This window comes from Cynocephalus volans, chromosome 2 (assembly GCF_027409185.1).
Source record: "Cynocephalus volans isolate mCynVol1 chromosome 2, mCynVol1.pri, whole genome shotgun sequence".
Lineage (NCBI taxonomy): Eukaryota > Metazoa > Chordata > Mammalia > Dermoptera > Cynocephalidae > Cynocephalus > Cynocephalus volans.
In genome coordinates this window covers 178,869,285-178,895,781 of record NC_084461.1, presented here as the reverse complement: position 1 = coordinate 178,895,781, position 26,497 = coordinate 178,869,285, and the positions used below count along the sequence as shown (strand labels likewise).

Here is a 26,497-nt window from a genome sequence, read left to right as displayed (position 1 = left end):
ATAAGAACCTCATCTCGGCTTCTTAGAAGACTGAATCAGTGAGTGGAGGGAGGTTTGGCTTCACATAAAATCATCATCAACGTCAAGAACATTGACCCAAGCAGCAGCCTGTTCTTCTCTCCAGTGAGAGTCAGGAGTTAGACAGTCTGAGCCCTGCAGCATGTGGCCCAGGAACCCCGCTCCTCCTGCCTCAGCCTCTCGTCCTGCACACCCAGGACGGGCTCCCCTGGTCACTGCACATCCCACATCAGTGCACCAGCTCCTTGGGAGGAGCTCCGGGCCCTCCACACGTGTGTCCCTGGGCTCCCCTGGTTGGAATTCAATCTCATGTAACATCCAGCTGCAAGGGGGGGAATGTGATCTTTGTTGGTGGCCAGTCAAAGTCCCTTTTACTCTGGAACATGGGAGAACAGATATCCATGTGTCACAGAGCTCAGCATACAGGGCAAGCACCCCTGTTGGTGAATGGGAGGTAAAGGGCACCAGGGAAGTTTGGGGCCAGCAGTGGACAGCATGGTGGGCAGGGGGGCCCTGGGTTACATCTCAGTGGCCTCTCCCTGGGGACTGCATTTCCTTCTAGCCCATTCTGAAGCTGGCCGGAAATGCACCCACGTCCTCCTGTGCCCTCAGCTGCTGCAGCCGTGGTGCAGCCAGATGTGCAGTGGGACTCTCCCACAGCCTCCAGAGGAGTGGAGATGGGGGGGCATTGGGGGAGTGGTGTGGAGGGAGTTCCTGGCGATTTAGGGCTCCTTGGATTTGCAGGGTGGAGGGCCAGGCACCATGGCAGCTAACGTTCACATCAGTAATTTATTCCACTATGATAATAGGTTGTTGATTCGGGGACTTTTTATAGTTCACATGAAAGTCTCTTTTCTTCCGAGAAACCATTCCTCATTTGTGGGCAGGCCAGCCATCATTAAGACGTTGGCGTGGCCCTACTGTACACATGGGACAGACCCCCGCCCACAGGGCTGTGCGCCTGGACAGGGCCTGCCCTTCCAGGGCTGGGGCAGCTGAGCCTGCCCTCATCCCTCCCAAGACCTTCTCCCACTTCATCTTGCTGAGAGGTTCCTGAGTGCCCAGGGTTGGGGTGGGGACATGGCTGCCTTGTCAGCTTCCAGACAGGCCATGGCTTTCCCTGACCCTCTGGGCAAGAGGAAACAGAGAGAGAGAGAGAGAACGAGGAGAAGAATGTGTTCCAAGGGACGTACTGTGTGGGCCCAAAGTCAGAGGACATCAGTGGAACAGAAGCCTGGAAAAGCAGATAGTACTTGATACACTTCAGGCAGGTGGAGCTCTGGCAGGCTCTGGAGCTGAACCCACTGGGCTCAAGGCCCTGCTCTGTCAAGGAGTATCTGTGTGACCATAGCCAGGTCCCTGAGGACTCTGGTCTTGCTCCTCCTTTGTCCAGTGAGACTTTGGTACAGTGGGTTGGCTGAGGGCCACATGTGTGTCAGGTGTGAGGCACGTGCAGTGGGACCAGGCCATGTGGCTGGCTCTGCCAGACCTGGCCCTAATGCCCATCCCAGCTCCACTCATCCGCAGTTTCTGCATGCCCACACCCCACGCGCGCCCGTGCCTTTGTGTTGATAAACTTCTTTCCAACTTAAACGTCTACTTCACTCTAAACAATCACAGTAAGAAATTCTGGAGTGAAATGCTCATTATATCAGTTTGAAATCTGCATTAAGATGCATACGCAACTAAAATAAAGTGTCATCCACGTACCACCCAAAATGATCTTGTAGATCAGAAGTGGTCACGTGACCTATCTACTGACCAGCGCGTGTTAACAGGATTGGTGGCCTTTCTGCTGACTCCATGACATAACCACGAGGCACTGAACATGTGCTGCTGGCTTGGGGGTGAGAGCTGGGGCACCAGGGTGGGCTGAAGGGTGACAGACACTAAGAGAAGGTGGCCCCACTGCCTGCCTTCTGGGAATGGCTTTGGTTGCATGGAAGAGAGTATGAACCAAGCCACCAACAGAGCTGGCTGGGCCTCTGCTTGGGGTGAGTGGGGAGACTCAACACCACCCAAAGTAGAGGTCTCTGGCAGAATGGAGGAGTGGTGGGAACATAGCAGGAGAAGATATGGGCAAGCACTTAGGGCCTGGATGCCTAGGACAATTGTGTGTGGCTTGTGAATGTCACCCTGGGTGGTCCAGGAAGTTGTCTTTCCTCTGCTTGGGCTTGGTTGTGTTCCTGTGAGACTGAGCAAAAATGCTTCATTTGCAAAGTGTTTGGAGCATCTATCAGAGACACGGGGCTTCAGGAATTTGTGCAGGAAGCTGGGAATTGTGTGTCCCAGCTGGGACAACACTCTACTCATTGCCTGTTGGTGACCCATTACATAACAGATTTCACTGTCTTTAAGTAGAAATGATCGTTGTCATTGATGTGATTCTCAGTCAGGACACACTGGTGGCTTTTGTAGCTAAGAAGTACGATCAGTTGGGCAGCCCAAGTGTCCTGGATTTGCTTGAACTAAAATTTGACCCGTATTTTTCTAGTCCAAGTTTCCAGAGATGGGGAGCACTCTGGTTGTTGCCCTGCTTCAGAGGTTCACCTTCTCTGCCCAGCAGGAGGGGTGAAGATGACAGGATGTCGTGGTGATGTTCCCAGGGGTGCTCACACGCGTATGAAGTCAGCATCGTGCTGCAAGGCCCCACGAGCAACCAGAGCTCCTTATGTCCTCTGACATCAGCCACTGCCAAAGGCTCAATTCATTTCTCTTTTGCTATTTTTATTTGAAACAGAACTTGGGTGTTTGTATTTAAATGGCAAATGTCCATCAGAATTCCTGTGTGTAGACAAATTGGGAAATCTCAGTAACAACATATAATTTTCTGGAGTACAAGATCTTTGAGACAGTGATGGATATCTGATTTCCTAAAGCTTTTTTTTTTTTTTTTTTTTTTAACATTTCTCAACCAGTAGGTAACTATTTAAAGAAAGAGAGGACATTCTTTTCTCCAGGGTGGCTGAGACAATAAATTGAAGCCTATATACAGGGGCTCAAGCTAGTTTCAAAGGCTATTTCTAAACTCTTATATCTCCCTCCCCGCTGCCTTTTTTAATTAAATGGTTTGCGTTGAGGTCTCCTCCTCCTTGTGCTACAGAGATCAAATCTTTCATGACCCCACACAGCAAGCTCTGATCTGAGAACTTCCAGACTCCTCCTGGGATCTGTCCACATGAGACATCCTTTATCAGGCCAGGAAAGACAAACACTCCGGAGAGAAGGAACTCGCAGAAGCAGAGCCGAGGGGAGGCTGCTGCCTGCACCGCAAGCTGGAAGAGCTTTGCACATGCACGTTGGACTCTGGGTGTTGCGCCTGGGCCAGGAACTCATTTTCTGTCTCTAACAGCACCAGCCTTGTTCAGGGGCAAGATGGGGCTCTGGGGATGGAGTAGGGCTGCAGTGGCAGCGAGAGGCTCCGAGACCCCCTGCACCCGAGTTTAGCCCTAGTAGGGCCCCTGTCCTGAGCTCAGCATAAGTGGGCACCTGCCAGCTTCCTGCCGTGTCACTCAGAGATCTGGTGCCACCGACCATGCAGTCGCATCCCAGTCATCTCTCTTGTCTTCTCATCTGTTCTTGAACTTGGCCCCCAAAGTGAGTTGTTCTTCTGTAACTGGCATAGCTTCAATTTTGGATCAGAGCCCTGATAACTGTGAGGGCAGTTATTGGTCCTGTTTCACGTTCACTGAGGAATGAAAGCCAGCTTCCAGGACTTTGCTGGAGGTACAGAATCAGGTGGCAAGACTTTGGCAAATGAACGTTTTCCTCCTATAGGGACAACACAGGCTGCTCTTTTCAAGGTGCAGTCAGGAAGATAAAATGCACTGATTAGCTTAGACCTTGGTAATGTGGAGTTGTCTCCAGAGCCAGTGGGGGGGGTGGTGGTCAGGGGTGGAGGATCATGAGATTCACTAGAGTGGAATTAAATTAGGGTGAAATTGACAGAAGTGTGAGTAGATGCTGAGCAGCCAAAACAATAGTTGTCTAGGACATCATCCCTTCTTTGTGGCTTTATGGAATTGGATCCAGGAAGATGATGGGGTTTCATGAGCTCCTTTGGAGCCATAGGTGGCTTGGAAGGTGGAGGACCCCAGAGAGGAGCAGGTGTGAGTTTCGGCAGCTAGGCCTGCTGTGGGTCCAGCAGGCCCTGTCTCCCCTCACAGAGCACAGAACGCCGCCTGCCAGGTGCATTCAGGAGCCAGCTCCCAAGGCACCTTGGCCCTAGTCTATAGCACAGAACACATCTGTGGGACTTGACTGGCTCCAGAAAACATGAGGTTGTGGTACTGTGCAGGAGGGCCAAACAGACCTCTTACGCACACACCTGGGACTGTTCTCTGTCGGATCTGGGCACTGAATTCTCCCAGGTCATCCCCATCAGGTGCTGATTTCCTGGAGCATCATTTCCAGGTCTTTTCTGACAACCTCTCACAGAATCAGCACCTACCATCTGATGATGGGATATGGGGTGACTGGCTGAGTGCTCCACTGGCCACAGCCTGCCACACCGTCTCCTGCCCCGTTGTCCTGAGCTCCTAAAATTTGCCCCTTCTTTCTTCATGTTTATGCCATTGCATGTTATAAGTGTTTTATTTTTTCCCTTGGAAACCTTCTTTGCTTGTTCAAGGCTGCTTAATCCTGCCTAAGTGCTCTGCCAAATAAGGAAAATGTATGTCTTTTCAGAAAAAACTTTTCCATAGGAGCAAACACAGTGATTTGGAAAGGACCTGAATAGTTTTTGTGACCTGGGAATGACAGATGTTCATTTCAGAAGTAATTAGCCTTAACCCCATAATAACCCCATAAAGAGGGCTGTTTCTAAGAATTTTAGACTTTCCATGATAACAGTTTAAGTGAATGAACTAGAACATCACTAGTCAACGTGGATAAATCTCAAGAAAAGTCAAGCAAAAACCAAACATACGAAATGGGAAGGTGGCAGTATTTTATGAATATTCCACAACTGATTTAACCATTATTCTACTGACCTTTATTTATGTAGTTTAATTGTTGGGGCGGGGGCTGGAGAGTGGTATGCTGGGTCACACTGTAAAATAAATTTCAATTCTGTTGTCTTTTGCCAAATTGTTCTCAGAGCACCAGCTGCTCACAAGTGTTGTCAGACTTAAAATGTTGCCAATCTCATTGGCGTGAAATAGTATCTCATTGAAGATTTAATTTGCATTTTCCTGATTATGAGTTTGAGCGTTTTTTAGTATGTTTGTTGCCCATCCAGGTTTGCCTTCTCCCTTGCAGCTTTCTGATTCCATCACACCTTGGGTTTAAACTCCTCACATGACAGCCCCCCTATGTAACAGAAGCCCCCAGGCCCAGGGCTGCTTCACCTGCACTCCTAACAATAACAAAACAACAGCAACAACAACCCCAAAACATTTATGGAGATATAATTGGCAAAACATATACTGCCCGTATTTAAAGTGTTCAATGTATATACACATGAAAACACCACTACAATGAAGATAATGAACATATACGTCACCCCCAAAGCTTCTTGGTTCCCCTTCATGATCCTTTTCTGTTCCCTCCCTGTTCCTTTCCACCTCCCTCTCCCCACCCCAAGGCAACAACTAATCCTTGTTCTGTTGCTATATATTAATTTCCATTTTCTGGAATTTTATGTAGATGGAATTGTGCCTAGTGTTTTTCACTCGGTATTATTATTTTGCTAAGCTATTAACTATCAGGCTAAGTCAAGTTTTGTTCATTAGTGAGACAAGTGACTTAGTGAGACAAGACCCTTCTGAATACTCCACCCATCACTCCATAAATTCTGAGGTTTTCCAGCCCAGCTGGTGTGGATTCGGGCGATTTCCAGCTACAATCCTCGTAACTCTCTCGGGTGGTTCTTCCCCTGGCTTGCAGGGATTCCTTGCTGCATGTTCTCATCACTACCATGCTGAGAACTCGAGGGGGCACTCTGCAGAGTTTCAGGATTCCCCCTCTGTGCAGCACCCCCCTCTCTGGTCACCTCCCATGGAAATCTAGGTCCAGGGACTTTGCTGGGCTCTGCCTGGGTTTCTCCTCCCTGCACCACCATCTGGAAATTCTCTTGCTGCTGAAATGTGGGGCCATCCTAGAGCTCAGCCCTGTGTTTGTTTCCTGCCCATCAGGCACTTCTGTCCTCCATTGCCTGACATCCTGTGTCATGAAGAACATTGATTTGTACACGTTGCCTTGTGTTTCAGTTGGCTCTTTGGGGCAGGTTAATACTGTCTCTGTTACTCCATCTCCAACACAAGTATCGACTGCCCTCATTACCTCCTGGTTCTGTTCCATTAGGTGCATAAAAATCTTATTTAATTTTCTAACTTAGACATATCTTTTTTGATTGGGAAGTTAGATTTTTTATTTTTAATTACACTTAATTTGTGGAGGGAAAAATTGTGGAAGACTTTGAAATAGACCGGAAAGCTTGCTGACTGTGTTCAGTAGGAAGCTGGGCATGCTCTGGATTATCTGGGTTTGCGGGGGTCTGTTCTCCTCTCAGCTGTTTGAGCTTTCTTACAACTCTGTAAATTACAGAGTACTGGTAAGAGTTCAAATGATACTTGCCCACTGCAATGTAAATTTTGTCTGGTGGAGATTCAGTTGATTTTTTTTTTCCTGCAGATATTGACCAATTTTCCAGTTTTGTATCTATTAAGCAAATTTATTTCAGCATTCCTGATGGCCTTGTATATGTATGATTCTTTAAATTTTCCTGTGAAGTGATAGTAACATTTTACTGTTTTCCTCGTTTATTAATAAGTTAAATAATATCTTTGATATGTGTTCATTTTATATCTGTATGAGAGATTTACCTTTTAAACAGTTATCCTTTAATATGTGAGAGGAGAATTTCAAGGGAAGACTTTATGAATTCTTTATTGACTTAAGGGCTTTTGTATATGTGTGTGTTTAAGGAAAATTTGGGTTAATCTATTTTATTTATGAACTTTTTAAACAAAGTAGCAAACAGGGGGAAGTGTGAAACAAAGCAGATGAACAGAAATATGCACCAGTACAGACACTGGTGACAGTCACCAAGGCTCACTGAGCACTCCTCTCTATCATAGACAGTTCTAGAATGCAGATTGTGGGCTGTTGAATTCCTACTTTCTTTTCTAAGTAAGACTGCTCATCTTTCATGGAAAATAAGATTATTTTTAATGTGGTATATCAGAGAATTTGAGACCACAAACATGATTTGTTATTATTAACAGCCACAGAACCAGACTATAAAACAGATCAGAATTTTACAACCTTTTAAATCCATACCATTATTTTCACAAAAATAAAAGTATTACACTTCCTGAGAGATTCTGATATGGCCCCCTGGGTTGCACCTATATTTGAAATGTCCTGATTATCTGCAAATCCTCCAGCCTAAACGATTATATTGAGAGTCAGTTTTGTAGGTTTTGTTATGAAAACATTTTTTTCCTCTCTTCTGAGGATCTCTGGTATACATAGAGGCAGTGTTTTCTTGTTCTGATTGTCAACTCTTTTTTCAGACATACATTAGAGATTACATTTAGTTTATAATGCAGAAAGAAGGTTTTCTGGCTATAGGGAAAAGTTCCAAGAAGCGGCATTAGAAGCAAGAACCCATTAGGATGATTGACAAAGGGACCACTGCCTGTTCCTTTGACCTTGTATAAAGGACATTTTCATGGAGCTCAGCCGCAGCCACACTGGAGCCCTGGTGCTGCCAAAAAATTCAGGAGCAAGAGAGAAAGGAGGAGGATTCGTTTGGGAAATATCAAGCAGATCACCATTGAAGCCACATTTTAAAGCTTAGCTTTTTCTTCTTATATCACAGTACAGCTGACATTAAAATGAAGTTGTGGAACATCTTGGACAAATTCTAAGCAGTTGTCTAGGGGGCAGTGATTTATAACAGAAATATCTCATGAGCAAGAGGCACCTGGGAAGAAAAATAACCCAGAAAGCGACCTAGAGGCAAAAGCCAACAGCTTTGTGTGGGTGGATGATGGAATCTGACATGGGGTGAAGACCGTGGACGGACTCTTCACAGAACAGTCACTTCCCTTGGTGCTGGCCCAGACCACCCAGAGACACACACCTCAGAATGCAAGCAGGGATGTTACTGCAGCTTCCAGGGCTGCAGGAAGCAGAAGGAGGTAATGTCCCCTGGGGAGAATGGAGCAGCTGGAGGTCTCGAATGTGCTGTGAGCCGGGACTCACCCACGTTGATGGTCAACAGAGAGCTGAGAGTTGAGACGCTGGGAAGGAGGAGGATAATTACTAATTACGGTAATATTGTCCAAACAATGGGACAACATTTATAGAGACGATTTTGTGGTGACCACATGGGTGTGACTTTCAAAGCTGCAGAAACTGTCACAGGAGATAATTACACATGACACCTGCCGTGATAAGCAGGTTTGAAGAACTGCACACCATCCTGCCTGGTGAGCTCCTGCTGGTGTTTCAGAGAAACTTGGTGCTTCAGCCCCTGAAATTGGACTGGACGGTGTCAGTGGCTTTGAATGTGTTGACAGATGCTGCAGACTGAAGAAAGCTTAGGAGGGGAATTGCCACCAAGCCGGGAATGATGGGGAGGAGGGAAAGGAGGCAGTTGAGGCCAGAGCTGTACTGTTGTCATAGTTTCCTAGGTTTGCCATAACAAATTATCATAAACTGGTATCTTTACCACATCAGAAATTTATTTTCTCACAGGTCTGGAGGCCAGAAGTCTGAAGTCAAGGTGTTGGCAGGGCTGCTTCCTTCTGGAGGCTCAGAGGTCCCCACCCCATGCCTGTCTCCTGGCTTCTGGTGGTGCCTGCAGCCCTGTGGTCTGTGGCAGCACAACCCTGGTCTCTGCCTCGTCTTCACACTGGCTTCTTTTCTGTGTGTCTGTGTCCTCTTCTGCCTCTTATGGGGGCACTCTGATTGGATTCAGGGCTCATCCTAACCAAGTACGATCTCTTCTTGAAACTTAACCTTAACTACATCTTCAAAGACCCTATTTCCAAGTAGGGTCACACTCTGAGGTTCTGGGTAGACATGAACTTTGTGGGTCATTATTCAACCCACTACACTGGTGGGACAGGGGTGAAACAGAAGATGGGTCCCCTTCCTCCACCTTCATCACGACCGCCCTGGCAGAGGTGCCACTGTCACTTCCCTGGATGGCTACAGCTACTTTCTTTCTTGTACATCTGTTTTTCCTTCTCTGAGAATGAGCTCGTATTATTTTAACCTGTATAATTTTATTAAGACATAAAAGGTATTAAGAAATGTAGGCAGTAACTTCCTAGATTCTAGAAGTTCAGAGCAGGAAGGGACTTCAGAGGTCATTCCTTTGATTCTTTTGGTTTCTGACAGCATTTTCATGGGTTCATGCTTTGCCATCCCCATGAGACGAGAAGCTCTTTGATGGCAGGTCCCAGGTCCTATATGTCACAGTGTCCCTCCAGAGAGCTTGGATTCCAGCCCCTACACAACACATTCACAGCAAATATCTGTTGCTTGCTGGACTATAGGGCATTGGCATGAAGGTCCTGGGGCAGTGCAGCTCCCTGAGGGGTTGTGACCCAGGGCACACTGGCTGCTCAGCCTTGACAGAAATCTTGCATATAGTTTAAGTGATCTGTTTGGAGTATGTTGGGGTTGAGTTGCTGAGGACGGTGCAACTATGCACATTTCTAGACTGGTATCTGTATTTTCACTCTTTATGTTGATTTTTCTTCATACCTGATGTTTTGAGGTTCCTTCTTGTATCATTTCCTTTCCATTTCAAGAAATGTACTTTAGACATTAGTTTGTGGCAGGTCTGCTGGCATCAATTCTCTTGGTTCTCCTTCGTCTGAGAATGTCCTTATTTCCCCCTCATTCCTCAAGGCTATTTTCACTGGATGTGGAATTTGGGGTAGACAGTTCTCTTCCTCTAGCACTTGAAAAATATTGTGCCACTTTCTTCTGTCCCCAATGGTTTCTGATGAGAAATCTGCTGTCATTCTATTGTTTTGCTCCTTCCTCTCTCACTGCTTTCAAGATTTTTCTTCTCTGTCTTTAGTTTTCAGAAGCCTGATGATGAGGTGCTTGTCATTGATTTGCTTGAGTTTTCCTGTTTGGGGTTTGCTCAGTTTCTTAAATACGTGTTTTGCCAAATTTAAGAAATTTCAGCCATTATTTCTTGGAAAGTCCTTTTCAGCCCCCCTCCTTTTTTTAATCTCTTTACGAGACTCCAATGACATGAAAGTTAGATCTGTTATTGTCCCACAGGTCCCTGAGGTTCTGTTAAGTTTTCTCAGTCTGTTTTCTCTCTGTTGTTCAGATTGGGTGATTCTGTTGTTTTTTCTTCAAATTATTCTTCCTTCAACTATTCTTTCCTCTGTCCTCTCCATTTTTCTGTTGAGCCCATCCATTGGAATTTTTATTTCAGTTATTATATTTTTCACTTCCAAAATATCCATTTGTCTCTCCTTTATATCCTCTATTTCTTTGCTGAGACTTTCTGTTTTTTCATTTGTTTCAAGCATGTTTGTCATTGCTTGTGGAATCATTTTCATGATGGCTGCTTTAAAAATCCTTATCAGATAGTTCCACAATCTGTGTTGTTCAGTGTTGATGTCTGTGGGTTTTCTGTTCTCATTCAAGTTGATGTTTTTCTGGTTCTTAGTATGACAAATGATTTTCAGTTGTATTCTGGACATTTTGATTATTATGTTATGAGACTCTAGATCTTACATAAATCCTCTGTTCTAGCAGACCTTCTCTGACACACCACCACTGAGGCAAGGGCTATTCTGCCTCAGTACTACCAGGTGAGGGTGAAAGTCCAGGTTTCCCACTCAGCTTCCTTTGGCATCCCAGTGTGGAATGGGGTGCTCACGCCTGCTGGGTTCCCACAGGGCTCTGTTGACACTACTCATTACTCCTCTGCAAGGCTCAGCACTCTGTCTTCTCTAGTAACACCTCACCTGGGGTGGTTGGGGAATCCTGTTACAGCCTGGTGACCCACTCAGCCTCTGCTCAAGGAGGTAGAGGTATGGCCACAATTTTTCCCCATGGTGTTTGGAGTAGGGCACTTGTTGTCTGTCCGGGTTGCTCCTTTCCTGGTACTTTGTGGTTCTGGGCATATTGGTCCAGTAGCTCAGGAGACAAATATTTCAAGCAGACAGTGATAGCAGGGGTGATAGTCAGAAGATTGAATAACTGGCAGACCACAGACACTGTTCAGTCATAGTAAATGCTGGCTTTAGGCTACTTGTTGGGCCAGACCACATAAAGATTGACTTAAGTCAATCCTGGATGACAGAAAGGCTTATGGAAGCCAGCAGCCTCTTTGGGCACATCAGCAACCATGGCCACTAAACCAGAATGGGTTGGATTTTGGTTCTTATTCTATTTCCAATAAAGTCAAAATCAGTTACCCTTGACTGTGAAACTTGTTCCCTGAAAAGGGCTGTTTCTTCCTACCTGATAACTGCCTTATAAAGAAGTGTCCTTGGTTTCTTTTGATCAAAAACTTTGGGATATGGGATATAAAATCATTTATGACCTTGCTGCCTGGCTTACCCTGGATGTTCAGGGCTCATCCCAATCATCTTTCTTCTGCTTGACCCTTGGGCTGAGCTCACTGGGATGCCTCATTCTGGCATCTCAGAGGATCAGCCCACCCCATCCATAGTAACTGGATGGAGTGGGATGGTGTCCCGAAGACCCCTGGCCATGGCCTTCCCTCCTCCTGGGATGCATTTTATGTAACCCAGCTCCTGTAATGGAGCATTTCTTGTTCAGATCTTGAACATTCTTGTGAGATCCATCTATGTGACCGAGCTCATAGAGTAGTCTACTAAATGACACTGCGCCCCCCTCCTTCCTCTTCATCACAGACATCAGAATGTCAGGTCAGTCATCTAATTATAACGAGGCTTGCAATGTCAGGACCCATCGTCAGGAAGCCTCTCAGCCTCTCTGTGGGGTGACCACAGCCCCCTAGAGCCCCTGAGTTTCCCTCTCCAGCCCCTCCCCCTATTACTTAAGCTGGGATTATATCCTGAAGGAGGGCGAGGATGGGTCACACTGTGTCCAGCCTGGACTCTTGAGAACTTTAGACATGAGTCCTCTTGGAATCAACAGTAATCTCCTTAACTGGCTGTCTCCTTAACTGGCTTACCAACTAATTCCATGTTTCTGTGCAGAATTCAGGGAATCAAGGTGAAACTTAAACATTAAAATCTGTGGCTCAATGTTAGGATACTTTTCTCTTCTGCCCAGGCTTCCATTTCTTCCAGCTAGAAAACTTGAATTGTTTAGAGTTGATCTGATGCTGATTTTACTCTTTTCTAAAATTTATTTTGGAATAATGACAGATTTGTGGGAAGTTCTAAAGATAGTGATCAAGAGGTCCTGCATAACTTTCACCCAGTTTCCCCCAGTGGTTGTAGAAGATGCAACAATATCAAAACCAGAACACTGGCATTGGTGCAGTGTGTGCGTATAGTTCTGTGTCACTTTAACACAGTTGTAGGTTCATGGAACCACCACTGAAATCATGATACCAAACCATTTTTACTACTAGAAAGATCTCCCTGTTGTTAACTGTCCTTCCTCCACCGTTTCTGACTCCTGGCAACCAGTGATCTGTTCTCCATCTTTACGATTTTGTCCTTTGAGAGTAGTATGTAAGTAGAATCATACAATATGTGGCCTTATGAGATTGACTTTTTTTACTCAGCATAGTGCCCATGAGGTCCTCCCAAGTTGTTGTGTGTAACAGCACTTTATACCTTTTTATTGCTGACTAGCATTCCATGGTGTGAAGGAACCACAGTCTGTTTAACCATTCACCCACTGAAGGATGTCTGGGTTATTTCCAGCTTTTGGCTATTACAAATAAAGCTGCTATGAGCAATTGTATACAGGTTTTTGTGTGGACCTAACTTTATATTTCTGCTGGATAAATGCCCGGGAGTACGATTTCAGGATCATATGGTAAGTATGTTTAATATTTTTTTAAAACTTCCAAACTGTTTTCCAGAGTGGTCGTACCTTTTCACATTCTCACCAGCAATGTATGAGCCATTTAATTTCTCTGCATCTTTGCCAGCTTTTGGTATAGTCACTTTTTAAATTTTAGTTCTCATTGTGATTTTAACTTGAATTTCCCTAATGCTTACTGGTGTTGAAAATCTTTTCATTTGCTATCTATCCTCTTCAATGAAATGTCTCTTCATATCTTTTGCCCTTTTTCTAATTTCTCTTTTGTTTAACCATTGAGTTTTGAGAATTTTTATGTATTGTGGATTTGAATCCTGTACCAGTTGTGTGGTTTGTAAATATTCTTTTCCTAGTCTGTGGCTTGTCTTTTTATCTTCTTAACAGAATCTTTCACAGATCTAAAGTCTTAATTTTTTTAAAAGTCCAATTTACTGATTTTTAAAGTTTATGGATTATACTTTAGGTGTCATAGCTAAGAACTCTTTATTGAGCTCTAGGTCCTAAAGATTTTCTCTTATGTTTTTGTCTAAAAGTTTTATAGTTTTATGTTGTACATTTAATCTATGATGTATTTTGAACTGATTTTTGTATGAGGTGCTGTCCTAGCACGATTTGTTGAAAAAAACTCTCCTTCCTCCATTAAAATGCTTTTGCTCCTTCGTCAAAAATCACTTGGCTGATTTTTAGAGTAATCTTGTCTATGTCTACAAAAATTCTTGCTGCGATGAATAGGAATTAAATTAAATCTGTATATTAATTTGGGAAGAATTTACATCTTTTCTGTGTTTAGTATTTCAATCCATGACCATCCAAATCCAGTCTCTTTATTTAAATCTTCTTTGATTTCCTTCATAAGCATTTTGTAATTTTTAGCATACAGATCCTATGCATGTTTAATTATATTTACACCTAAATATTTTATTTTTTTGGTAATTATAAATAATATTACACCTTTAATTTCAGTGCCCACATGTTCCTTGCCAGTATATAAAAATACAATTGATTTTTGTATGTTTATCTTATATTTTGAGGCCTTGCTGAACTCACTTAATAGTTTTAGGAGTTTCTTTGTAGATTCCTTGAACATACCTACATAGATGATTATATTATCTGCACATCTTCTGATCTGTATGCCTTCTATTCCTCATGGTGCTGGCTAGAACTTTCAATATTCTGTTGAATAACAGTGATGAGAGCGGACAGCCTTTCCTTGTTCCCAATCTTAGGAGGAAGGCTTTCCACCTTTCACTAATAAGTATAAAGTCAGCTGTAGGTTTCTGTAGGTGTTCTTTATTAGGCTGAGGAAGTTTGCTGCTATTCTTAGGTTTCTGAGAGTTGCAATCATGGATGGGTGTTGGATTTTGTCAGATGCTTCTGCATCAGTTGATAAGTTCATGTGATTTTTTTTTTTAGCCTGATAACATGGTGAATTACACTGCCTAATTTTCAAATATTGAACCAGCTTTGTATCCCACTGGATTACAGTTGCAGACTATCAGGATTTGTGAATGTAATGCACTTTCTTTCTAAATCTTCACCCTGTATATTAGGGGACTGCTATCATCTTATGTTTCGTGGGCACGTACAGAATGTATTTCATGAAACTGTGAGGAAAAGCAGTGGCACTTGGTCTTTTGAAGGAGCATATGAGGGTACTTCAAAAGATTCATGGAAAAATAGAATTAAAAGATAATATGAATCCTGGGAGGAGACGACTTAAGAAAATTGAGGATCCCACGTTTTCAACAGAAAATTTTTACTACTTGAGTTTGTCTTAATTCGGACATATCCTAGTGTGTTTCCCACTCCCATCTCTCGCATTAGAAAGCAAAGTGCAGTGAGCATTTTCTTTAGGAGCCTCAAGTGCTGAGATGTCACCTTTAGGTACAGCTGGTCTGGGTGAATTTTCCTGCTTGGATGTGTCATTTAATTCCATCAGGATGGCCAGCTCTTGAGCCAGTGGTCCAGGCCTGCTGAGCAGGACAGACAGTTCTGGATGTTATCTCAGCCCTCGTTCTCTTATCTCCCTCTGTCTCTCTGTCTCTGTCTCTCTCTCCATGCACTTATCTTTCACTCCCTTCTGGGAGAAGCCATGTGGCCATCCGATGACCACATTGATGCCATAAACCCTCTCCTTTGTGATTTTGCAATTCTCAGATGGTGTCAGGGTTTGGGGTTGATTTTTTTTCTGCTCCAGGTGGGTGGCTCTGCAGAGTTGAGAGAAAACACAGCATGACTCGATGGCTTGTGAAGTGATCAGATTCCAAGCACGCCTGTTGGTGTGCTGTGTCTATGGTTTGATTTCTCAACAAAAGAGTGGAAATTGTCTGAAAAGCCAAAGTTACAGTGAAGGCCCTGGGTAACAGATGTTTCATCAGTCATCACATGGTTGAGCTGAGCAGCCCCACGAACGTTACAGAGGCAGCTTTGGGAAGGGGCCAGTCCATTCCAACATGCTTCACATGGACTCAGGCTCTGTGTGCTAGAGCTGCTGACCAAGGCCCATGTAATGTCCAGGGATCCAGTTCCTTCCTGAGCCAGGGCAGGAGTCATTCCTGGCTGGGCCTCTGTAGGGGAGGCCAACCAGGGTTACCTGGGAGCAGGCGTTAAAGGCAGGGCCTTGTGTGTCACTGTCTGGGTTTCCTGCTCCAGATCTGTCCCATGCAAGGACAGCTTCCTCTGTATCGATCCCATGCAAGATGCGGCCTGGCTCTTCATCTCTTCTGAGACCAGCTGGAATCTGTGATAAGAAGGGAGATAGAGCAGTCAGAAGCCCCCATGTGGAAGTCAGATGTGTTTAGAAAGTGTGATTCCTGGACTATTTGTGTGTGAGAGAGAGATTGGAAAAGAGAGGGGGAGTTTATTTTTATCAGTAAATTTGGGAGAGGTTTGACTCACAGAACCAGTATTTACTGATAGGCACTGTGTGTCGATCACTGTCAGAGAGGCCATGGGCAGATCTTCTCCAGCCTGGGACAACCTTGAGGGCTTCAACTTTTCCCCTGAGTGAGGTGGAGGCCACCAGAGGGACTGAGCAGAGGGACAGAGTGACCTGACTTAGGTTTTCAGCAGACCCCTGTGCTGAAGGGGTGGGGGTGAGCCAGGGTAGGGCCACAGCGTCTAGCAAGGATCCCTGCTCAAATAGGGTGGCACCAAACGACAGTTAAGTTCAGATCTATGATCAGGGTGTGCTGATGGATTCGATGTAGAGTCTCTCCAAGACTTGGGGGCTCAGAACATAGAGAGTGGCCATTAACAGATATGGGCAAGACTACGGGTAAATGCAGTGTTGGCAGTGAGAGAAGGAGGTAAGTTTTGGACACGTTAGGTTTGGAAAGCTTGTGAATATCTAAGTGGAGATGCTGAGTCGGCAGATACATAGATGCATCTAGAATTTAGGAGAGAGTTCCAGATTCGAGGTGTCGATTTTGGAGTTTTCCAGCTGGGTACATTGCCACCTTGAACAAAACTGGTCCTGTTAGTTGGAAGGAATGGGAAAATGAATGTCAGTTAAGCATCATCAGGGTCTGCCAGAGTCCCCCAAGGACAAGAAGCCACCTGCAGATCTGGCTTCTGGGCAGAGGCTGCAGAGCAGCTGAGGGGCCCCTCCTGACTGAGCCCCCTGCCTGATTCCCATTCTTTTCTCCTTCTGATGGCTGTGTACTTCATCCATTTGGAGGAAGGTTTCAGGGAAGCCCCGCCAAGCCCTAGATACCACAGCCACATTCCTGAAGCTGCCAGCTCAGGCACTACAGGGCCCTGGGGCTGGTTCCAGAATCCCTTGTAAACTCTGAGCATGGGCAGCACAGGGAGCTGCTGGTGCTGAGGGAGGCCGAGTGACTGTGGACACATCAGAGCCTGCTCTGTTCTGGAAACTGCATTTCTGTAGTTTGACAATTGCATATGCCACAAGACAGAATCCAGAGGACAACTGTGTCTTATCAGTTGGTGTTTTAACTACCAACTCTGGGCATTTGCGTTTCTCTCCCTACCTCTGGGTTTGTTTGGCCCAACATGAAATGGAGCAAAGCTTCAGATATTCTGTTAGGAATGAGAGAAAGTTAATGTTACCCAGGGGAGGGTAGGGAGGGAATGGTACCTCCACGTGGTTTGGGGTTGGGATGGGTCTGGCCACTCTGGACATCCATGCTGTGAAGACTTTTCCAATGCAGAGAGGGACCATTTGGCTGAGGCCATCAGCTCTGAGCTTAATTTTGACAAGATTCCACACGTAGGACTCTTTGAACCCCCAACTATTCCCACGCTAAAAGCCAGAGCATGTATATTTCTCATGAAAATTTAAAGACACTCTGGCATTAGCAATGCTTTCCTCTTGTTTCTGTAAGTCATTTCAAACTCTTCTTGGATAGATGCCAGTTATAACCAAATAAATAAAAGAACTCTTAATGGATTGAGTCTTTTGGACCTAAATACTTTGGTCTATTTCATGACAAGAACAACAAATGGACAAAAAACTCTAAATGCTAGGTGAGATTTCAAACGGTCACGGCCCAGTAGCCAAACAGAAACGCTGTGGCACTTTTGCAGTTGTGTATAGGTGTAGCTTTTCTTGTGCAATTTCAGCACTGAGATTAGTGGAGAATGTCCTTTAGCAGGTAAACTTGTTCACTCCAGGTACCAATACCTGCCACTTTGCTCCTAAAAAAATGTCATTGAATGGAATTTGGATGTTTTGGTGCTGCAGCCTTCTGTGTTCTGGGAGGTGAGAGGTTTCCTGCTGGTGGGACACATGTTTACCCCCCACTGGGTGCAAGACTTGAGCATTACAGGTGGTGAAAGCAAAATCACACCTGCAGCCGAGACGCCTGCTTAAGTCCGGGAAGTCGGCGCCTCCTGCCAGAGCATCCTGTGGCTGGGGAGGGAAGGCCTCAGAGCAGCTCCACAGCTCTCACTAAGACCCCGGCGGGAAGTCTGACTCCTGTCCACACGGAGCTCAGCCGTCCTGTGGCTTGAGGACTTGGGAGCAGTTCAGGTGAGGGCTGCTTGCCCCAGTCTTGCAGACTCCACAGGGAGGGCACCCCCCTTGCCCGTTCCCCGGCCACCTGGGTGACTAGAATGGTTTTCATCCCTCGCCCAGGCATTTGGAAAACGAATGGGCTATTGGCACTCCCACGTTTCTCCATGAACTGTGGCTGATACTCCAGTGACGCATCTCCTTTCCTCCAGCAACACCACCCTCCCATATGTTAAAAATACTCCTGCTCCAAATCATGCTCCTGGGAACTTTGGAGGCCTCCTTTTTTGGAGACCTGCTGAGAGCTTTTGTTTCAGTCAGGCCACGAACTCCAAACACATAAGGAGGCGATTTGCTTTCCCATCCCAGGAGCTGCGCCTGTGATGGAACCTCTCACGATGGCCGGGAGGGAGTGTCCCCGTTTTCAGGGTGTGATCTTGGCCCCAGCCCCAAGTGAATGCTGTCGGCCCTGTCCACCCTTCCGACCACACACACGCTTGACTCATGGTGGTGGCTGGTTTTTAAATCACCTTTGAAGAGTAATGTAGATCTAGAGTCGGCATGTCAGAACTTCCAGAGGCCACTTCAGCCTCTGCTCTTCCTCCAGGGGCAAATGTGTCCACGCCCGGCTCAGAGAGGTGGGAGCTGGCGTCATGTTAGCAGGTGACAGAGGAAGAAGGATCCCAGTGTTCTTTGGGAAGCCCCAGTGCCTCTGTGGAGACAGGGGTGAGTCGGGTTGCTGGCTCCCTCGAGTCACTGGCTTGCTTTAAACATGTCTTTTAAACTGCACAAGTAATACACAAATACACCTCATTAAAACATTATATATAATATACTATATATAATATATATATAATTAATATATAAAACACTATATATAATATACTGGAGGGTTTGGGTCTGGGGCAGCCTGGGGCCAAGGAAGCCTCAACACCACCCCTCTCAGATACTGGGTTGTGGCTACCACCAAGTTTTTGTTTGTATTTTCAAGTATGTGGGCTTTGGTGCCGCCATTTCCCAGGCTGATGACCCTTCTGTGGTTCCATGTGGCTGCGGGGCACAGGGCTGTAGCGTTGGGAAGACAGAGGAGGAAATGTCTTTCCAGCTTTCGGGGGTTCTCAAACTTATGTGCATCACCTAAGGGCTTGTGCAAACCTAGGTGGCTGCCCCTGCCCCTTTTGATTCTGTGGTGGGGCCCTAGGACTGCAACTGCATGTTTCTGGATGATACTGAAGCTGATGGTCAGGACCACACTTTGAAAACAACTCTTCTCCATTAGGTGGGAAGAAGAGGCACCAGCCGGGGCCGCAGGTGGCACTCAGACACAGCCCAAAAAAACATGGCAGAATAAAGGGAGATTTGACCTTTCTAGGATTTTGTTTTGTTTTGTTTTTTTCTCCACTGACTGTCTTGAGCCTTAGGTTGTATGGCTTGGGCTCCCCAAGTTTCTTGACAGAGTTTGAGAGTCAATTAAACTCCTTTCCCTGAGTGCAAGGTTCCTTTCACTTGAACCAGTGGGTACCTGGACAGAGGACAGCTCTGTCTGTTTCTGATTCAGACACTTTCCTGCAGCATAGCATGGTGGTTAAAGCTGTTTGGACAGCTGTCTCTTAGAAATCAGAAATCATGGTTACCTGCCTGTAAACTTGCATTTCTACATTAATTCACATGGCAGGTATTTCTGAGTGCTCCACTAGTGCTGGGTTGTGTTCTAAGCCTTGGGCACATCACTAGGACAAACAGGGCCCCTGTCCATGAGGCTTTATTCTAATGGAGGGACACAGATGACACATTTAGAACAGTGAGTAAGCAAGAATGTTTAGACAGTGTCTAGTGCCATGGAGAGAATAAACCAGGTAATGGAGACAGCTATGAGGGGCAGGCTGGGGTAGCCAGGAAAGGCCTCTCTGAGAAGCCACCATCCTGGGGAGGACCATTCTGGCCAGGGGTCTGCAGAGTCTCCAGGCACAGGGAGTTTTAAGAGACCCCATAATACATAAAAAGTATAACAGGAATAAAGATTCCATTTTCCATCCATTTTTTTCAAAATATTGGTAATAAGCAGCACTAATGCAATTGGGTTGTGCTCATGGAACTCTCAGACAGGACTCGGACATGAAGGAGAAGAGGGCTCGGCTCTCTGGTGTTTGCAGGGGGTTCAGAGGTGCCTGTCGCGGTGGGGGTTGTTGGGGGTGCCTGTCAATCCTGGTGCATATGGTCATTGACGTCTGCATGAGGCTCCAGGGAGGGGAACATCACTCATGCTGCTCTGGCCTGCGCCAAGGGGTGGCTTGAGTCTGCCTGACCTGACTGCGATGCGGGAAAGGGTCTCACTCCAGCAATGAAGGCTGGTGAATGGTGGCATTGAATGCCAACAGGTCAGAGAATGGAGTCAGTGTGGGGCAGCCGAATAGGATGTGCTTGACTTGGGTGATCAGGAATGGGTTAGATGCCATTTCCCTAAGGAGCCAGGCCATCTGTGAGCAGCCCTGGTTTCCTGGTGGAGCAGCTGGCTCCCCAAGCCTCCTGGCCACAGTTCCTCGGAGAGAAGTCTGGGAGAGAGTGAGAGTCCTAGGAACAAGGTGGTCTCACTGATCTGTTCACTGACACATTCTTTCATCCATTCATTCAGCAGGTATTTGGTAAGCACCTGCTGTGTGCCAGGCACTCTCTGGGCACTGGGGATACAGAGTGAACAAGATGAAGGCCTGTCTTCTTTGCTGTGTACATGCCAGAGAGAGACAGCAGACAAAGTAGTGAATATGTAGCATACCACATGGTGGTCAATACTATGAAAAAATAAAAGGAAAGCAGATAGGAAGGGTAGGGGTTGGGATTGTGTTGGATAGGCAGGAAGGTCTCGCTGAAGATTCCACATCTTAGCAGAGGCCTGAGGATGTGCAGGAAGGAGCCACATGGTTGTCTTGGGGGAAGAGTGCTCTAAAGGGAGGGTGCAGCAAGTGCCGAGGCCCTGGGGTGTGGGATGGTGCCGGACAGTGTGGCCCACTCTGACTGTGGCAGGGTCTGAGGTGGGACATCAGTGGCTGTGTGTGTCACCAGCCCAGGGTCTCCCACGCTGGGGGAGGGTGGCTTGCTCCCACCTCAGTGCTGGGCGCCTGGCTTCTCTAGCCACACCACAAAGCATACCCACGTTCTTTCATTTCAGACCCATAAGCAGTACAACGAGGCCACCAATGAGAGCAACAAAGTCTTCCTGTATTGTGCCTTCCTGGACTTCAGGTACAGCAGGGGGCAGCAGGGGGTGACCCAAGGCCGAGGACAGGGCAGAGGGAGGGGAGGGGGGAGAACGGGAAGGGAAGGGGATGCCAGATGGGCACAAGGTGTCTAGATCCAGGCCAGATCTCATTTTTTTAATCCACTCTTAAAATTTCTGTTGTTTATTGGTGTGTTTAGACAATTAATATTTAATGTAATCATTGGCGTGGTGGGATTAAAATCCACTATTTTGCTAGAAATTTTCAAATTTTTCTATATTTTGTTTCTTATGTTATCTTCTTCTGACTTCATTTGGGTTTGGGGGCATCTTTTATGATGCTATTTTGATCTGCATGATTGACTTCTAATTTATACCTCCTTTTAATTTGTTTGTAGTGGTTGCCCTAAGCTTACAGTATATATGTTTAATTTTTCTGTTTCTACTTTCAAATAATATTGTATCATTTCAAACGTATCCTAAGACATTGCAATAATATTTTTACACTTCCTCCTGCCTGTTCCTCATGCTGCTGTTGATACATACTTTACCTTTGTTGATGCTGTGAACAAACAATACATCACTAGGATTTCTGCCCTAGACAATCAGTTATTTTCTAGAGCAGTTAAAAATAAGACAATAATAAGTGCATATTAACCTTTATTTTTTCCATAGCCAGCTGTTTCATTTCTTTGTGTAGATCCAAGTTTCTGTCTGGAATCATTTTCCTTTAATCTTTTTTGTGGTGCAAGTTCACTAGCAAGAAATTCAGTTTTTGTCTGAGAAAGTATTTTCTTTTTTTTTGAAAGATATTTTCACTGGACTCAATTCTGGGCCACTTTTTTCTAGACTTATACTTTAAGAAATTATGAAGGTAATATATCAATACAATATTCTTTTAAAAAGTAAAACATTCTAAAAATGTGCAAACATCCTGTTTGACCTTCATGTCTTCTCCTGACCTCCTTCCCTTTCTCTCCAGTGGGGAGTTTTTGTGTGTGTGTTTTTGATAATTTATATATAATTTATATTTATTCTCATAGGAAATCTATGGAAATATTGTTTAGTTTGGTATTTCTTGCATTTCACCACATTGTTTTTGTGTTCTGCCCATATTAATACACATTTATTTCATTGCATTTACATGCACCACATTTTATTTACACACGAGAGGGAACATTTTCCTGCTTAGATGCAGACTTCCTAGGTCACAGGGCCATGCGCATGCTTGATGTTATTTGACATTGCCTGGCCTGGTTTCTCCAGCATATGTCCTTATGCCCATGCTGAGGGGGGGGGGGCAGGGGGCTGCCTCCATGTTTTCCCAGACTCCCTTGGAAGTGGACCTTCGCCACTACGTAGAGGCGAGGCCACCCGGGCTCAGCTCCTCTGGCTGAGTGAGACGTCATCACACCTTCACTGCTCCGACTGGGAAGTGTGACTTCCACGTTTTTTAACTCACCCTTTGTGTAAGCAGAAGGGACAGTTTTTCATAGCCGTGGCCATGTTCACCTGGTTCACTGCCTGTTCATTTTCAGGTCTCCCTCAAATTGAAGTGTGGTGTTCAGACATTCTGTAGGCAGACAGAGGCGCTTTGTATAACACAACAGCCGGTGTTGGCTGACTATGCTCAAGATCCTGGGAAAGTTAGACGGGAGGGGTGGGGTGGTGTGGAGGAGGACCTGACCCTGTCTTTAAACCCCTATATTCTGAGGTTATTAATTGGGTTTTGCTCCTCCAAATTGGTGGGTTCAAGTGGCTCTGGCTTTGCTCTCTGGCCTCTGCTAAATGCCTTCTGCCTCCCTGAGGAGAGCACATCATTAATCAAGAAAACCACTGCCGAGGCCGCTGTCACTGAGCCCCAGCATCAGGCTCAGAGCTCACCCAAGTCTCCTCTGAATGACCTTCTCCATCCCCTGCCTCGGGTCCTGGTCACCCCCTCCCCCACCCCCGCTAACACAGAGTTACAGTTGCTTTGGAAAATGGAGAAGCTGCTTGTGTGCTCTCTGTCCGCTAGATGTTGGCAGGGGAGGTGCAGGAGACCTTACAGTCAAAACCAAATAGAAAGCAAAGAAAAACTAGATCCTTTTAATTTCTCCAACTTCATAAACACTTTCCCCCAAGCAAGGGCCTCTGCCTGTGGCTGAAGCAAAGATTTGTCTTTGCTGATAACTCAAAGTTGCAACACCTGGGAAGAATCATTTAAAACATCTTTTTGGGATTTCAAAATATAGAGAAGTACAAAGAAGAAAATTATATTCACTGATATTCTCACCATGAGAGTTAACCACTGTTCACATTGGAGCATATTTAGGTCCAGTCATTTTTATCTAGGTTTACACTTTAAGAAATGATTCAAGTAATGGACCAATACATTATTCATTTGAAAAGTAAAACATTGTCGAAAAACAAATGTCCCCTTTGACCTCTACATCTCATCCCGATCTCCTCCCCTCTCTCTGGAGATCACTGTGGGGAGTTTTTGTGTGAGTTTTCTCAATAATTCATATGTAATTTATATTTATGTTCGTAGAAAATATATGATATTGTCTTATTTCATGCCCCTTGCCTCATTATTACACACTTTACATTATGTTTTTGTGTTTTATCCTTATCAATGCACATTGGTCAAGGATATTCTTTTTAACTGATGTGCAGTATTCTATCACATTTATAGACACCACATTTTACGTATGTGTTTCCCCCAGATGGGCGTTTAAGTTGCTGTAAAATGTTTTCTGGTCCCTCATGACTCAGTAGATCCCCGTGCACGTTCCCTCATGCCCTTACTTCAGAGATTCTGCGGAAGCTGGATGGTGGGCTGTGCACAGCTCATTTGGTATCGGACATTGTCCAGGCGCTTTCCAAAGTGCTTGCGCCAAAGCAGTTCCACCCCTTCCCTATCCCAGGAGGGCCTTGCTTCCCTATGGCCTGACTAGCCCCAGCTGCTATGCGGTTCTTGCCGGCCTGATGGTGATAGCCCACCGCAGAGCTGCTCTGGTCTGTATTCCCCGGGCCCAGGCAGGAGTGAGCAGTGTTTGAGCTCATGGGCCTGCCCGGCGGAGGGTGCCGCTGCCTCACCCTCTGGCCAAGGATGTCATGTTGCATCTGCTGATCACGCCTCCTGTGTCCTCAGCTCCGGAGAAGGGGTCTGGTCCAACCAGGGCTGTGCACTCACAGGAGGAAACCTCAACTACTCCATCTGCCGCTGCACTCACCTCACCAACTTCGCCATCCTCATGCAGGTGGTCCCACTGCAGGTAAGAGCCAGGCCACCGGGGTCCAGGACCTGGAGGGGCAGCAGGCTTGGGGGAGCAGGGGGCACCCTTTAACTGTCAACGTCCACGGCCCTCGGCACTTCCACTCATGGGCTGTTTATAAGCAGAATCCACCCTCTTGGCTTCTGTGGCCCAGGGTTCTGCATGTATCGGATGTCAGAAAGTATTTGATGAGTACACGATTGTGTAAGCAACACCAGGACTGCACCTTGAGATGCCTGCTGTCCTTGGGTGCTGACCCCTCATCCGCCATCATTCATTTCACAAATACTCACTGGGCACCTGCCATGGGCTAGGAACTGGGGTTCAGCCGTAAATGAAAAAAGAAAAAAAACACAAAACAGCATGTTCCTGCTTTGGAGGAGTTTGTATTCTAGTGGGGAAGACATAAGCAAACTAGAAAGTAAATGTGTAATTTGAAAGAGCTGTTTAAGTGCGTAAAGAGAATTGAAGAGAGCCATGTGGTAGGAGGAGGTGGCTGATAGCAGTGTGGCAGTGGCTCTTACAATGGTAAAGGAAAGAGCTTCATTCTGTACACAGTAAGAGAGACCTATATAAGTTAAAACAAAAAAAAGTTGACAGAGGAGGGGATGTCTTTCCATTGCGTGGCCAGGAGAGATGTCTCTGGGGAAGTGACATCTGAATGGCCAGAGGAGCTAATCTCTTGAAGACCTGGGCGGAGAATGTACTGGGCTTAGAAGCAGTAAGTGGGAAGGGCAGGAGGCAGGAAAGGGCTTGGTGTGGTCGTGGTTGGAGGTTGGGCAGCATCAGGAAGCTGGGGGAGGTGGCAGTCTCCAATCTCCGGTCATCTCGGGCCCCTGGCAGGAGTGTTTATTTTATTCCAAATACAACGGGAAGCCATTGGAGAATTAAACTGGGGAGTTCTGGGTTTGGGGTGGGAGCAGATGAATTGTTGTGTGGATGGGAACCAGGGGTGGAAGGAGGAGCTCACATTGACCATGTGGGCAGCTCCAAGGCAGACCAGGTTAGGCAGATGCATGGAGAACAGCAGTTTTGGATGTCATGCCATAGCCTACAGCTGTTGATAGGCATTCTAGGGGCCAAGGGAGGGTGAGGCTGGGATAGGTGCTGGGCAGCATCTGCAGAGGAAGATGAGGAGTCCTGACATGAATTTGCCAAAGTCATCTCAAGATTCTTCTTCCTTTGAGGGTCTTGGTCTTTTGGAGCATCACGTGTTCATTGTGGAGCAATTCCTTCTCCTGGATGCCCATTTCCATCTTAAGGTGGGCACATCTGGTTAGTTTTTGGGAGAATCAGCACATCTTTGAACAAAACAGCCCCCTGGTTGGAGAAGGTGAGGCCAGAAGGGGAGCCCAAAGTGTCCCGTGCATTCACTTGGGTGCCAGGGTGTGAGCTGCACCCAGCCTGGCTCAAGTCATGGCTTTCCTGCTCTCCGGGTCAGGTTTACTAATATAAAGGATGAGCAGAATGCCACCAATTGTCAGTGATCATCTAGGCCAGAGCGTTCTACGTAGTTTTGTGTCCATCTTACTTGGATCATGGTCTTGCCACCTGGGAGAGGAACTTCTTCAAGGTTTAACTGGGACAGAATCAAGATTGGGAGACTCCTCCTCATCCATGAAGAGAATGGATGATGTGACTGTACAGGGTTGCTGTGCTAAGACATGAGTTAATTGTGTCACAGAAATATGTCATGTGCTCAGCACAGGCCCTGCCCCACAGAAACCACACGGCAAATGCGCCAAAGAGTTCTATGTCTCCAGAGTCCCAATGACACACAATTACCTCTCAGGAGCTGGTGCTGTTGATCCATGGAGACAGGGTAGTGGTATTTTGAAATAACATTTTATAAGGCTGTTGGGACACAAATAAATTACCACCTAAGTTTTAAACTCCATGGAAAGTAAAGTGGCAGAACAGCTCTCATCTGAGTGTTGAGTGTGCCTGTTTCTTCTGGGGCATTAGGAACATAGAGCCGATATCGTTTTGAACAATGATGTCACCACCACTGCCAGAAGGGCTTACATAGCATTTACTGTGTGCCAGGCCATGTGC

At 46.0% G+C, this 26,497-nt stretch overlaps 1 protein-coding gene across 1 annotated transcript in view; it reads left to right on the top strand.

Annotated features, from left to right (window-relative positions):
• The window catches only part of ADGRD1 (adhesion G protein-coupled receptor D1), a 169,461-nt gene that overhangs the window by 94,058 nt on the left and 48,906 nt on the right, over window positions 1-26,497 (top strand). Inside the window, exons 14-15 of the mRNA XM_063087864.1 lie at window positions 21,135-21,208; window positions 24,319-24,442. Of these exons, the coding sequence (XP_062943934.1) occupies window positions 21,135-21,208; window positions 24,319-24,442 (198 nt within the window). The remainder of the gene's footprint in view (window positions 1-21,134; window positions 21,209-24,318; window positions 24,443-26,497) is intronic.